At 36.4% G+C, this 16778-nt stretch overlaps 1 protein-coding gene across 3 annotated transcripts in view; it reads right to left on the minus strand.

Annotated features, from left to right (window-relative positions):
• LOC145690714 (uncharacterized) overlaps positions 1 to 16778 on the minus strand; it is a 163465-nt gene that overhangs the window by 6473 nt on the left and 140214 nt on the right. For all 3 annotated transcript variants that reach the window (XM_081765882.1, XM_081765883.1, XM_081765885.1), the window contains exons 19-20: positions 16466 to 16631; positions 3237 to 3427 (exon numbers count right to left, since the gene is read on the minus strand). In XM_081765882.1, coding sequence (XP_081622008.1) covers positions 3237 to 3427; positions 16466 to 16631 — 357 coding nt within the window. The remainder of the gene's footprint in view (positions 1 to 3236; positions 3428 to 16465; positions 16632 to 16778) is intronic.

Consider the following 16778-nt stretch of genomic DNA (forward strand, 5'->3'; position numbering starts at 1 on the left):
TACTTTACTATCACAGGGTGTCTACTGGAATACCAGAAAGTAAATTCATGACTTTTTCATGACTTTTCATGACTTTTTTGTTCAAATTTTCATGACTATGGCGATAAAAAATTTACCATTAGTAATAATAAACCCCTACCATCAGTGGTGCATCGGAACTATGCGGGTTGCTAGTCTTAAATATCACTTATTGTGAATCTTAAAGAAAGAATCTAAAATTCTGCCTCCTTGTGGTCGAGCACAGAATAGCACTTACCTAAATACGGGCCTGCCCTTACCAGTGAATCACTCTATACTGTATTTGAAGTTTTAATTCTGAGTATAATTATCCATCTAGCAGAAATTTGTCTGAAATTAAGCACTCAGAGAACTGCCCAAAATCAAAACAAATTATAAAAGAAATTCGTTTAAAAAAAATAGATCATCAAATTTAAAATCTGCAAACTCAAACGAATAATATTATTTGCATAAGTCTAAAGGCCCAAAAATACACAATTTACATTTCTTAGAAGTAAAGAAATAGCAGATCAGAAAGTTGGACAGTAAAAAGTTGTTACTATATTACAGAGACTAGAAGATGAAATGGGGAGCAGCTAGGAAGTCAGTAAAGTACCAGTTAGCCAGCACTAACTGGTGGGGGAAATTCTCACAATTACTGACCTGATACAACTGTTTCAGTACATGCAGTATGAGGTATAAAAGTGTGAAGTATAAAAATATACTCTGAGATTTCAGATTTTCATGACCAGTTGGGTAAATAAAGGACTTTTTCATGGCTTTCATGACCACTAAGCAAAATATATGACTTTTTCATGACTTTCATGACTTTCATGACCAGTAGACACCCTGTATCAACATATATTGGTTTGTGAGGATATGTTGGTAAGTATTTTAACAAACTATGAAGATATCTCGAGTAAAATAAAAAATAAAAAACTTATTGAAAAAGATTATAAAATATTTACATCCTTCCTCTGTTTATTCAAATATAACAATGTTCCTTTTATTATGACCTCAACTATTATAAAAAGTACATACTCAATAATGTGTTGTAAAATATTTTGCAATATCTGCGTTCGTTTTCCTGTTGAATCACATGTTAACAGAACTTTCTTTTCACATATATATCTTTGTTTTTAATATTCCGTCAACTACTGTCTGTTTCAAATGACAGGTTACAGGAGCAGTAGAAAATTGTTTTGAAATAAAATGTTTGATATTGAAAGGACGCGATGTCGAAAAATTATGATAGAAAATGTCCACGCTGTTACACAACGGCACTAGGCTTTCGGAAGCTTGAAATCTCCCTGACTGAATGACCCCCCCCCCCCAACCCCTTGGCTACGTGCCTGTGTTAACAGTAACTTATGTATGAATCTCAAATAGCTGAGCACTTAGAATGTGTCTTTTCTGTACGCATGGTCAAGTTCTTTAGTGGGAGCACATGTTAGGATTCACAGTTAAAGCAAGGTTTCCGTCTCATATAGCCTCACTGTTAAAAAAGTATTTTAACAACACTGAGGCTATATGAGTTGAACACCTTGCCCTGACGTACTGTTGAAAAAGTGTGTTAGATAAAAACAGATGGGAGGACAGCAATCCTAAAATTCAACCCCAGCTAATTAAGGAAAAGGCTTAGAAGAGGAAGATATTGAAAAAGTGAGTTCAATTTACGTAAACAAGCAAGTAACTTTGATTTATGTCCTTATAGTGCTTAAGAAGAAATAGAGTTTATTATTAAAACAGAGTTCGATTAGGATTAGGAATTAGATTTCTGGGCTTTCGGCATTTATGACCATGTTAGACCGTCACGTACGAAGGATGACGTCCTCCGGCGATCACCTATCCGAGGAAAGGGAAGGAAGAAAGCGGCCTGTGACCTGAATATTAGGTACCATCCCGTTATTTGCTTGGTGTGAATGAGAAAAACCCGAAAAAACCTCACTCAGAATGGCTGACCTGAAGAAGCTTTCATACTTTCTCGATCGAGTGTCCCCACCAGAAATCGAATCGGGGACCGCTCGAAATTGGAGTTCGAATGGCTGTATTTAGTTTGCATCTAATATGGTATACCTTCAGCAGATTTTCAGTTCAGAACACGCTCACTGGAAGTAAACGGAGCTAGCCATGAGACTATGGAGCTCTCGATACAATCAAAGCATGTAAATAGTAATAGCTACAAAAAATAATACGACACTTATTGTCATATGTAGTAAACATACAAGACTTACACGGATTCTGTACCTTTATCCAAGGAAAAAAAAAAAAAAATAATAACTAACGCAATACGTTATATTTTGATCATTAATAGATAAGCCTGAGAACAAGTAGAAAAGCGGAAAACGTGAACACATCAATTCATGCGTCAGTCTAACTCTCTACCGTGAATCTGCCTTAGTTAGAGAAACACATGATTAGAGAATTAGGAGAACGAAATGAAATTCTCTGTACAGGATGCAGGGTGTCTACTAAAATTCCAAAATGAAATTTCGTGACCTTTACCATACCATAAAAATTCGTAACATTCAAAAACTAATAACAGTACCTACATTCTTTAGCACTTATCTTTATCTTATCTCTACTTTCAAAGGTTCTTCCCTGGAGCGATAAAAACTTGGTGTCTTCTCACAGTTGAATAAACTGGTTAGATGCGTAGGTAGTTTCGGCGATTTGCATCGCCACTGCTCAATAATGCCAGCTGAAGGACAATCTCAAGAGTGAATTTGGGTGCGAATTACGCCAAATTTTCATGCATGCGATAGAAGCGTGCTTTGCTTGCGAATTGGTAGTGTCTAAAGCCGATCACAGATATTTTTAGCAGTAAATGTTGACGTTTTATAGAACAAAATTTTCCAGTCTCTGCTTATATTTGTACAGATAAAGAAATCGTGACCCAAAAGCTAAATTTCTTGACTTTCACGACCGTTTTCTGATTTCGTGACCGATAGACACCCTACTGTATAATAGTTATGCCATCCAAGCTAAAGTAAAAGATTATATGATGAAATTATAAAGTGGGAAAAAATAGGAAACTTGATGGAACCGAGAACTATCTGGCACAAATTCCAATGGTCTGACACAAACCTGCAATCCTTTATCACCAATATTTAGCATTCTGTGCATTGTGTGCAGCCGAATTCAGGATTTCTCGATTGAGAAGAAAGCACATTACTCCATCCCAGTCTTAACTATTAAACACAGGAATGCAGCATAGACTCATAAAGCATTATACTTACTATTTGTTTACTCAACTCGTCGATTGTTGAGTTATGCTTCTCTATGTACGATTTAGGATCCGTTCGATGTAGATAGTAACATAATACTAGGTACATCTTCTTAATAGCAGCCATAATTTGTTGACAATGTTCCACACTTCGGTACTCTGTATCAGGATTTAAATCATCACGACACTGTGGTACTTTCCACACTGAAATAAAATAATTAAATAATGAGTAAGGACTGTCAACAACTCGAGTTTTGCAGTGACATAAAATCAGTATCCATATATAGAGGAGTTAAGAAATACACGTTTCCACAATCTGGAGAATAATTCAATTTAAAATTTGTAAAACATTTCTACTTTTTAAGCATACTACCTAAACGAGTGTTCGCACGCTCTATTTACAATATTAATTACCAGATAAATATGATAGGCAACAGACTTGCAACAAGAAATCTGTCATTAACAGAAAGTTATAATGATACCGATAAGCTGCACATGAAAAGATTGACAACACATAGCGAGTAGTAGCCTTCTTTCAGGAAAGAAAGTACTTGTATGACTTTAATGATAGAAAAATTTATATTTTTAACTATTATGTCATCATTAAATAATACTGTTTTCTTTGTGAGTTTATCATTAATCAGAATTAAATAAATTCAACAATTTAGCTATTGTACATTAATCGACGAATGTTACTTTTATTTCTGACTGAAGCATACTGTTAAACCGAATTACTTATACTGATATATTATTGCGCAGAATAATGTAGACAACTATTTATTTAGTTAATGCCCAAGCCACTCGGTCATAACATACGAAGACATGTTCATCCAGTCACTACTGTAGAAGAAAGAGAAAAAAGGAAGGAGGAGGTGATGCATTATGGATTCAATTTCAGCAACTTCACTCAGGTTTTGGACGTCTTAAATCCGCAATAAATCGTATGGGTTTACTTTTCCAGAAAATGTGAAAGTAGCCTTATACATGGAAGCACGAATTCACCCACAAATTCACGGTTTCCACTGCTTAGTACCACAATGCTAATCCAAAAAGACAGTCTTGCACGATAGTCACTGGGATTTAGAACCTAAAAAATCCAGATTTCAATGGAACTAGTTTATAGAACAGGTTACATTGCTATTTGTGAGATAACCAGTTATCCAGAAACTGTACGTTGATTCTTTTTATTTATTAATATTTTTTAAAAAAATTCTATACGTACACTCATGTCCAAAATGATTGTCGCATATCTATAACTGTCTTTTTGTAAGAATATAGTTTGATAATGATTTTGCAGGGTACTTTTAATATTGATACTATGTGTATAATCCGTAAATGCATATTTGTAGTAAATTTCATAGGAAAAGAATTATAAATACGAAAATTAGAATGAGTAAATCAAAATGTTGCTAAATGGACAATGAAGTTTTATTTTCGTTTTATTGTTCTTATTTACTGCTCTTTTGACATGAAATTTGCCACATACACGTCTTTGCCGATTATACACATACTAACATTATAAGAAATACTGGGCGAATGCATTATCAAATTATATTCCTACAACATATTTATAGTCGTGTTTTTTTTTGCCGTTGTTAAAATTCTATAAACTTAAGCATTCATTTGCATTCATTCCAGCTTTACTACGGCAAATCACGATTACATCCGCACTTATATCTTATTGAAACCGAAGCTGGGCACACAGATCAATAAAACGTAAGTACCGTAAAATAGAAATATGTGTAAATGATTAACTTCAGCATAAATATTAACGAATACTCTACGATATAAATTACAAAAAACCTAGTTAAACAATGTAAGAAATATAAAGTTACTGAATATGAAGTAGACAAAACGAAAGAACATTAAAAGATTACAAGCAAACGAATAACTTTTGTTTGACATTTTTTGGTTGTTTCAACCCTTCATTTTTTCCTTTTTTTTTTCTTTCAACGAAGAGGTGGCTATATGACCTGGTTAACTAATTAAGGTTTCGCTTACTCACAGTCAATCTTCGATCGGTCAGCTGATATCACTCGGGTCCTGGAGTTGAATCCACTGGACAACAAATCCACAAAAGTTTTGTACTGGAACCGGAATAAGCTTGGGGGTGCGTCAATTAAGCCCAAAAAGTTTGCCTTAATCTTCTTCTTGGCGATGTTCAATAATTATCCATACTGGCGCAATTCTTTTACGATTTTTGAGGATCTGACGCTTACTTGTTTAACAAAACTAAGAACTTCACTTTACTAGTAATAAGACATTTCACTATAACTCTCCGTTATATGGTTATGAAATCATTTTTTACGCTCAACCCAAAAGAGTGAGGGGAGCCAACTTTCGGTAATGCAAGCGCGCAACTCAAATAGCACACCCAATTTTGCGTTTAAGGTTGGCAAGCTCAAGAGGTCGTACATCCTGCTCGTTGTTGACACGACTGGAGTTCCCCTTGCCGAAACATGGTTTACATGTTGTTAGCTTTTCTTCAGGAGCAAAGTCATCGTCCAATCAGCACTCATTTGCCACAGTACGTAGGTGGTAATGCGAATGTCCCGAAAGTTAGGGAACAAAGAAGTCTTCAAGCACGTTATTATCACGTGAACAAAAGTCCTGTTTCTCGACCATATATGGCCGTAAAAATCGAAGTGAAGCCTACCAACACAACTGCACGAAATACCAAACTGACGAAGGGCTTCGAGATTGTTCCTTTTATATACGAGGGTTGGTTAATAAAGTTTGAAATTAAGTCTGTTTTTCCAATGTCTTTTTAAATTCGGAAAAATGAGCTTCGGGTCGGTGATAATAGACATGCGACAATAATTTTGGACATGAGTGTACATTTCCATTATAAGTTAGCTTCGAATTTTCCTAGGAATCTGGCGATCGGTCACTGCTTTTTGCCCTATGATATCAGATAGACCACCTGCCTAAAGATTCTTTTCACTACTAGTGGCAATCATTTTTGGTACAACTGAGTTTTGGGGACATTGGTGTCTTACATTTAAGAACGTTAAGCTGAACAAAATCTACACATATACGAGGGTCGTTCAGAAAGTAAAGAACGTTTTGGCATGGTTAAATAAAAACAGAAGATATCAGTACAAAATTTTATTTACAAAACCACAGGACCTTACTCTACTTTTCTCTGTAATCGCCATAGTTGTCAAGACACTTGTTAGAACGTGGAACCAGTTTTTCAACGCCGATGTTATACTCATCTGCCGCTAAAGATCTGCAGCTCATCAGCCAGGCTGTCACTGCTTGCTTGAGTTTCTCATCCTTTATGAACTGTTTTCCACCCAAAAATTCCGTAAGTTTCGGGAATAAGTGACGTTTTCGGGATTTTTTTCTTTGATTCTTCACTTCTTTCGTAATAAGTGATTGCCTCCCACTCCGATCTTTTCATGCACGTTGGTCCTTCCTTGATTAAACATAATGCACCATTTCCTCACTGATGACTTGTTAATTGCACCATCACTATAAACATTCTTTATTTGCCTATAAATTTCAATAGGCTTAACTTTTTGCGCGTTCAGAAAGCGAATGACACTCCGTACTTCACATTTGGCGGGATTTTTGATTGGCACTGCTATTGTGAATCGCTGCAAAAACAAGTAGCGTGACCGCACAACATTGAGACTCGGCTTACACTGAGGTGAAGGAAGGAAATAACTCCTGCGCAGGCGGTGGCAATGGTGAGGGGTCAGCGCCGAGCGCGATGCGCAATCGTTCTTTACTTTCTGAACGGCCCTCGTATTATAAAATTAATCGAAATATTTCAATAAAATACAATTTACCTGATTAACATGGCATTGGACCACATTAAGTTTATACATGTTCGTTTATTTATTGAACTTTAGCATCGCTTTTCAGCACCGACGCTATATAAGACGTAGACCTAGTTTGCGGTGGAATGGGAACCTCCGTAATATATTCAAATTTTTACTGTTCTTTCAACGATAATCAAAAACCCAGACCACACAAGCTAGCCACTAGACCAGCAGGGTACTTACTTTGTAACAGAGCTTGTTAGAAATTAGTAATTACATTTCTGGGCTTTCGACATCTATGGCCACGTCCCTAGGCGATCACACTATACGAGGAAAGGGAAGGAAGGAAGCGGCCTAGGACCTTCATATTAGGTACCATTACGGCATTTACCTGGCATGAGTGAGCAAAACCCAGAAAAACCTTACGATGGCTGACATAAAAAAAAAGCTTTTATACTCTTTTGACCGAATGTCCTCACCGGGACCATTCGCACCGAAGATGAGAGCGTTAGCGATTACATTATCCGGGGGCATTATAGTAGAGCTTATATTTATTCCGGAATTGAAGAATATAAACTTATATTCATTTCTAGAAAAGTAGTAAACTATTCATCTCATGTTGTACTCTCTCGTTAGCAATGATGGAGGAGGAAAACTGCACCGGACTTACTGCTCTAAAAATGTTCACACATGTTGATGTCAGGGAATTCGGTGGGGCAGGAGTCTTAAAGTTCATTCTACCACGCTCCTCAAACCACTTCTAAATAGGTCACGATTGGCTGTGCGTATTGGTGCATTGTAATCTTAAAAGACTGTCGCTGTTAGGAAACTATGTACTTTTTTCTTTTGCCTGGTAATCTAAATTGTTCATATTGTTTGTCCCTTGAGAATAATAATAGGACCATGAAATTATAGTTCATACCAGCATAGCTGCCGCCATGTTTAACAGTAGTAAGGCAGTTCGTCTCTTTGGGTATAGGCCATACATAGAGGTCTGCGCGGATGCGGATATCCGCATCAAAATGGGTATCTGCGGATATATATTTCTTTTCTGTGCGGGTAGTGGATAAAGTTGCGGATATGGTTTCCTACATCTTTTCCCTACCTAAAAAAAGCTATAAAATTTGTGATAATGGTGGAAAAAGCATTAAGAAACGTTTGTTTTGAATTAAAAGTTTTAAAGCCGGTTGCAAAATAACTAAAATCAAAATAGGTGTGTTTGAAGTTTGTGACTCAGTGACAGCAAAAAGACAAGAAATGACACGAGAGAATTGTCGTTTTATTGTTCTTTTCAATATTTTTTTGCAGCCGTTTTTAGGTGAATGACATCTCTGACCTAAACAGAACGAAATGACAGGCTCCTTCGCTACTCCCCAAATACCTCTATTTACTGCACAAAGAAAAATAAGAATTGCAGCCAAAGCCCCTCTGATAAAGCTGAAAATTTTCAGACCATTGGCCTTGGAGATAAAGAAATATGTTTAAATAAAGTTTTTCCAGCCTGAGAAGTCAGGAACCAAAACTCTAAAGATCGTTCATTAATTTCTAATTTGCATATGCAAGGTTTATATTGCATTTTATTCGGCGCAGTTGGTATTTGATCACGAGGAAACTGATATAATGTATCGTCTCGTTTGATTCAGAAAACTACAAAAGATAGCTACTTAAAATGTGTTTAAAATATTTTCGAAATCATGATTATTATAGAATATGTAAATTGTATATATTTGCTACCTCATTATCTGCGGATGCGGGTGTGGATAGAGGTGTTGCGGACGCAGGTGCGAATAAAGATGCTGCGGATGCGATATTTTATATTCGCGCAGACCTCTAGCCATACATAAACCCAGCCTGCTGTTGGAAAGAAACCAAAATGCATCATTAGACATTATCCTTTTCCAATCATCGGTGATCCATTTCTTATGTTCTTGACATCTCCTTTTTCACGTTGTTGCACGGATAAGAAGTTTTGTGCATTGTGACCACTGATATTTTTGTTCATAAGTAGCTTTCTGGGTTATGATACGCCTATCATTTGGTTGACTAGAGTATGCCATCCCTTTCTAGCAAAAAGTCTATATCAGACAGGACCTACTGTTTAAAGTGAGATCGGAATCATTAGTCGAAGTACAACCACCGGAAATCGACCCCGGGACCACGCGTGTTAGCCACTCAGTCACGATACGACATTAATGTGCCTGTTGTCTTTCAATATCCCAATGTTTTCCGGCTTTCTTAACACAGAAAAACATTGATATATATATAGGGTTCGTGAACATTTTCAATGATCAAATTTCACTGTTGCATTGAATGAATTGAAATCTATGGTATATGCAAAACAGCACTGACTATGCACAGTTAGTAATAATAATAGTAATAATAATAATAATAATAATAATAATAATAATAATAATAATAATAATAATAATAATAATAATAATAATAATAATAATAATAATAATAATAAACTCTTCTAATAATCTGCCAAGAAGTAATGTACTTAAAATGGAAGTCACTTTGCTTCGCTGAACTGCTTTACTGATACATTGTATAAGAAAAGCAAAAGCCGATTGTCACCAGTAACCTGTGCAATACGTTGGCCTACTTCTTTGACGAAATTGAGACTTTCGAGGCTCCACGTGCCGCTCCATTCAATGGCTATGGTCACAAATATGTATCCATTGAGTAGTTTTTATATTTTCTTCTTTTCTCGCATTCTCTTCGGGCTGCAATAGCTTATTCTCATGATGAAGAAAGAGTAAGGTTATATGACGCAAAAGTGTCAGAGAAGATGAAATAAATAAATAAGAAAAAAAATCTTCCCGTTCTTCCATGAGGTTTTTTGCCATCGGATCGGTTACATTCCGCTGGTTCAAGAACAGATAGAACTTCGGCCGATGTGAGTGCTCTCCATCTGTTCTTCAAAAATATTGTTCTTTGTATTTTCTGCAGTCTGGTAATTTTTTTTCCTCACTAAAAACTTAATGGTAATCCTTTGATACAACGACCGAGACCAAGTTGTGCCACTCGTAATTAAGCTTCAGATGTATTGTAGGTACCAAGTGATGGTCGGCATTCCAATGTTCTTACTCTGTATCGATACTGTTCTTACCAGTGATACTGTGCGACAAATTTAAGCATCCGGATAACTTCTGAATTCTCTTACACTATACTATCATTGTACAAATCTCCGTGGTAAAATTTTTATACTTCAAATTCGAAACATGATTTGAATACTAAACATACAAACTTATTAAAGAGAAATTGAATAATTGAAAAATGAAATGAAATCTTTACGTCCCACGGTTATGCCGGTTAGGCTAAAGGAGACGGTGATGATGAGTAATGAATGAAATTGTGGAATGAAGAAAGTGAGAGGAAACGGGAGAACCCCGAGAAAACCCACGCACACGGTGTTTGTCCACCACAAAGTTCACTTGGCGGGGGCTGAGATCGAACCCAAGATCCCAAGCACCAGAGGTGAACGCTCTACCACTGAGCCACCGCGGCCCTTGAATAATTGAGTTTCAAATATTTCAGAAGCTATTTTCTTCTCACAAAATGTTCCTGAGTGATTATAAAATTGCTATGCAAATAACAATGAATGAGTACTTACTTTCTATTTACTGAGGAATTATATTCAAAGAACTTACCTTCAAAAACTTAATCACACACCACTCCAGTTTTACTGGAATATATTTCTATAGTAACAATTTAACTATTAGAAATAAGTTTATAACAATGCAACAGCAAAAACCACATACGTATATTCCATATTCTACAATTGTACATTGGTTGATTGATTGATTTTTTATTATTGCAACAAAATGACTGGAATATTGCAAACTTGGTGTTGCATTGCGATAAGAAGGACGGGACTTATTATTTATGAGCCTGAAACCACACCGGACCTCGAGTCCGATGCAGTTTGCGGTTAAATGGAACATCATGCAAGGCCACCACTCATTGAGTAAACCCTTACTTACTACACTATATCGCCTCCAGGAAGCCGGACCAAGTCTCAGATACGTATTTTTATACGATGAATACAACTTATAGAGTAATCAACTTAAGTTTCATGCTGCTAATGTGAGCAGTTTTACAACGGAACCTTTCGGTGAAATCATAGGTACTAAATAGATACAGAACATTATAAATTACAAAGGATTGTAAATTGCTTTTTCAAACAAAACGTAATTTGCCATGTAGGCATTTCTACGTACGGGTCTCGAACGATTAGTAAAGACATTCTCCAGGCTTACAATTACGCTTTGTGAATCGGTGAAGATAAATTCACGACGTACCAAGAGCTGAAGAGCAGCTTAATTCGGCAGTAAATACCGAACATAGGCGATGCAGACTGCACTCCATGACAAAGGCCCGGCCAACGGAATTATTTCTTTCAGAATCGTCCATATACATCACATTAAAATCGGGGTACTGTTCTGGTAACGCACCGAACTTCTGCTAGAATTCCTAGTTGCTTGTGTACTGTTTAGCGCGCAACACAACGGAAGATATTGATTAAAGGGAAAAATAGGACTAACCAAAGATTGGGCACAGCTAATTGCACTGATGAGGTACTAATCTGGGTAGCTAAATTACTACAAGTAATTATCATGAACTCTTATTAATCACTTATTTATTCCGTTAATAAACTTGGACATAATCTAGATACACTTACGAATAATGCTGTACTCTTATCTTAAGTCACAAGCAATCGTAACATGAATCTCACTTCTTATTGCAATTATCCAGGTTTCAACAACCACAGGTTAATACATTTCATTTTCTTCTATTACTCCACGTACATGGCGTAAAGCACTAGTCATTTATTGCCAACTCTGATATTCCCCACTATTCAATACCCAACAGATACAATAAACAACCATGTGGAAGAGAACAAACACGTAGCAATCAAGGCGCAAAGATGACACCTACTCATATTCGTCACAGTAAAAGTTTCGTCAGCACGAATGTACGAAGCGCATGTCAAAAAAGCCGATAAATTTTGCCGCAAGGTTAGCAAAACTCATGAACTTGAGCATGCCCTAGTATTCTGTGCTTACAACAGAGATAGAATCGTCCGACTGAAGTTGCGTACATGCGAGTAGTAGTAAGATGAAATGGCCGCCGTGACCCGAAATCCCACCAATTGTGAAGCGAGATCTGTCATACGATCTCTGAACGCCAAAGGACCGAATGCAGTTGAAATCCATCGGGAATTATATTCCACTTATGAACCAACAGTAATGAGTGAAGGGAAGGTCAAACACTTGTGAAGTGTGTTTCGGGAAGGACGTTCAAATGTTTATTACGGTGAACGTAGCGGAAGGCTTAGTGTTGAGACGGACGATCTATTGGAACCCGTTAACGTGGAAGTCCGATTCAATTGCCGGGTCACAATAACTGAGCCTCGCCAAAGAGTTTCCAGAAGTTTATGCGAAAACAGTATATCAAATTGTGATTGACATTGCTGACACGCTCACAAGAATGACAGTTGTACATGATTTTCTGCCTCGTTGGAGGATGAATGGGAACAATCTTTTTCTCAAATGGTGACGTGACACGGGATGAAACTTGAATATCGTACGCTAATGGGGAGTCGAAGCAGCAGTCAATGAAAGGCAGCACTCTGGTTTCTCCTAAAGCGAAGAAATTCAAACAAACATTGTCAGTTCACAAAATTATGATACCTATGTTGTGAAACCAAAAGGGTGTAATCTTCTGGAATTCTTGGAACTACGACGAACAATTACAGCAGATATGTATTGCCAAACACTAAATAATCTACGACGTGCCATCCAAAATTGGCAGAGTGAAACGCTACGCTCTGGAATATTTCTGATCCATGATAAAGCCCGCCCACACACAGCTGATCGTACTGTCGAGACAATTCGAAGATTTCGATGGGAACTATTGAAAACACCTTCCCTACAACTCCGATCTTGTCCCCAGCAATTTACTTCTTTTTCTTCATCTGAAAGAGTGGCTTTTACCGAAGAGTTTCAATGACAGTGAAGTGCTGAAGACAAGTTTTGGACTGGTTTCAGACTCTCAGGTGGCTTTTTTTTCTTTCTTTCTTTTTTACAAATGGTATACGGAAGGTTTTGCCATGCTACCAGGAATGTCTGGAGGTTCATGGTGACTACGACTAAAAATAGCCAAGATATGTACTTGTACATCAATCACAATAATTTTTTTCTTCTATCATTTTCTTTTTCTTAAAATATAATATCCATGTTTAAAAAATATCAATCACAAATCTGGCCACAACTCAACGGAAAACCAGAGGGTTGGTCAAAAATACAAGACACATGTGTTGTATACTTTTCCAGAAGTCTCTCATAGCGATCGGCTATCGGTGGTTCATTTGCTTCTGCATAAAGACTAGATATACTACATTGACTTGACACCTAGTCTTCCGTTCCAAGCGCTGCTATCGGCTGAAGGAATTCCACGCCCTTTCGCTAAGGCTCTCTCGCTTAGCAAACAACTGAATCCTTATTGCCTCAACGCGTGGGTGTGAGCTTCAGTTCGTATTTTTGCCACGGCTCAAGACATTTTGGCAGTACTATACGAACAGGACTAGTACAAAAGGTACCAGTAGTTAACCGAATTCCCAGCTGATGAACAGTAACAGTATAAAGCTGTTTCCGCAGGAAGGAAGGAGCTAATGAATAAGCAATTTATTCATAGTCTACCTTGGACCGAATTAGCCTACGATATAATCATAACCGAAAAATACGATCAGCACCTCAGGTGTGATGGGAAAGCACGAAGTAAATTCAGAGCTCAAAAACAAGAGTATTTAGGATTATGAATATGTGATGCTTTATGTTTAGCGGCAATCGAAAGTCAAACCCAAAAACCGGGTCGTGTCAACAAATTCAGACAGTACAACCGAGATATAAGTCCAGATCAACAGGTTAAATTTGTTGGCGCCAGAGGAACTATATATTTTTTTTTTTTTTTAAATATATAATTTGCCAACGTAAGGCAGACGACATTATAGACGTTTGGATCTGCGAGAGAATACTGTTGACGGCATCAAAATTTGTATTATGATCCGTTATCCAGCTATCTTAGAGATTAGACAATGTCGAGGGAAGGGGTTTGTTCTGTTCGAGGTGCGTGAACTGTATATTCAGCAATTGAGAAATCCTGCGTGATTCGGAGTTCAAGTACAGAATAGGTCCGCACCTTCATGAACAGTTTTGCACACTTAATGTAAAACATAATCAATAAATCAAACTAATCTTAACGTTATTACGTTCCAAAAGTCTTAGTACCAGGACTACGCAAATTTATTGTGTTTGACAGTTGTACGTATACATATGACGGTTTCTCAAATCTTATCCACAGATCTTTATAAAGAACTGCAAACAGTAACTACATAGTACTTCAATCAACCTAAAAACATAATGTTGTGCCCACATCTTTTAAAATCAGGGTGGAAAAAAATCATGATTTTTTTGAAAAAAATCATTTTTGTTGATTTTTTTGAAAAAAATCATTTTTGTTGATTTTTTTGAAAAAAATCATTTTTGTTGATTTTTTTGATTTAAATCGATTTTTTTGATTTAAATCAAATCTTTTTCTTCGTATAATACAAGTCGCGAACTGAAGAAAAAATATTAAGAATTAGTATTAAATGTTAATTATGTCATTTAAGTGAAAGTACTGGGTTTTAATTTTGAATTAATTCCCAATCGTTAACCTATTTCAATCCCAAACAATGTTTCTTAAGCATTAAGGAAAAAGTACAGCAATGTATATCAACATGACACTTTTCTTTTCACGAAAGTAACTGATATTTGGCAGGGGCATATTTTTAAACAACTGGAACTAGCTAGTGGCACGAAATACATATAAAGTACATAAATTTCGCCTAAAATTAACTAACTCACTCTATGACCTATGGAACCCGAAGGTTCAATGCCATGTTCACAAAAGCTCTCCTGACTTCTATCCTTAGTCAACTGAATCCAGTTTCTATTTTGTATTCTTATTTCTGCGAGATCCATCTTAATATTGTCCTCCCATCTGCGCCTAGGTCTTCCTAATGGTCGTTTTCCGATTGGACTTCCAGTTAAAACTTTGAAAGCGTTCATACTTTCTTCCATCTTGGCTATATGTCCTGCCCACCTGAGCCTCCAAGATTTGATCACCCTAACAATGTTTGGTGAACGGTATAAATTATGCAGATCCTCATCATGAAGTTTTCGCCATTCCTCACTTCCGTTCCTTTTGGTTCCGAATATTCGTTTCAGGATTTTATTCTCAAATACTTTCAGTCTGCGTTCTTCCCTCAGCGTAAGCGACCATGTTTCACAATCATATAGCACAACAGGCATAATTATCGTTTTATATGTTTTAAAGCTTCAAATTCCTCTACACAATTCGCGACGATAAGAGATTTTGAACTGAATAATAACACGAATTCCCTGCTTTTAGTCGATATTTAATTTCTTCGTGAATATCGTTTTCTGATCCTATATATTAGCCGATGACAGAACTTTCTTTGTCTTTATGCGATGAGCTTTTGTAAGTCAAAAATTTTCTGCAGGAATTCCAAAATAAAAAAATCAAGATGATCAGTTCAAGCAGAAGAAACAATTGTGATTGTTAAAAATATGCTTTATGTGACGTCAAAAACAGTTCAAATGCGAGTTGTCCGTGCATTTAAGACCTCTATACATAGCAGGCACGTTTTTATACTTTTCTGTTGGCTATTTTATTTCCTCTGACAATTTTTCCTGCGATCACATCGCAGATCGCGGCATGTTCTGCAATAGGGTCAAGTATCCACTTTATCAAAAGTATTATTCGATATTTTAACGCATCCAAAATTTGTCGTATTACGATCCCAAGGAACTTCTATGTATTTAGTACATACATTTCGCCCAAAATTTTAAAATCTATTTTTTTTTTTTTCGGAGAGGGGATCAGACCCCTATTATTTGGAAACAAACAGACGTGAACACAAAAGAGTTTTCATCTTAAATGTCCATGGTGATTTCCCCGTTGGAATATAAATTTTAAAACCCTGTGTTACAAAGAGAAGAAAGCAGGGTTCACCCGTAACCCGTTCAAACGGGATTTTCCCTGATCGTTCCCTACGTAATACTCGTTTTCATATTGTGCGTACATACATTTGAGTCTCATTGTATTATGATCATTATCTTCCATAATCGAAATAACAGAAGAGAAACGGGATTTTACTTACTTTCACTTTAAATTAATTCATTTCAAAATTTGATTTAAATCAACGATTTTTATTTAAAAAATCAAGTGATTTAAATCTTGATTAAAATCGTGATTTAAATCAGACTGATTTAAATCAATCCACTCTGTTTAAAATGTATGCATCTTTGCACAAAATAACTTACTATTAAAAAAATTAAATAAAAGAAAAGAAAAAGAAGAAAAAAGAAGCTTATTTGGGTTGAAGATGGAAAAGATTTTGTACCTTCCAATATATGCTTTCTCATATTTCCTGCGTATTCTACAGCAGCCTTCTCCATCACTTGACACCAAACGTAAATGAGATCAGAAAGGCCAGTCCAGACGTTTTCATCGATCTGTCCCAGCTTCTCCAGGAAATCCATCCATTCACCAAGCATCTCAATGGACGTCTGAAAAAGAACATAATTTTAGATATATATAATATTTAAATTTAAATTGTTCGTATTAACAACCAAACGCAGGTTAGTTTCCCAGTTTGTACTTCTTAGATAGTATTAAAACACTAATGTACGTAAAGCTCCTTTGTGGCTAAGCGG

This window comes from Thermobia domestica, chromosome 7 (genome assembly GCF_964235325.1).
Source record: "Thermobia domestica chromosome 7, izTheDome1.hap1.1, whole genome shotgun sequence".
NCBI lineage: Eukaryota > Metazoa > Arthropoda > Insecta > Zygentoma > Lepismatidae > Thermobia > Thermobia domestica.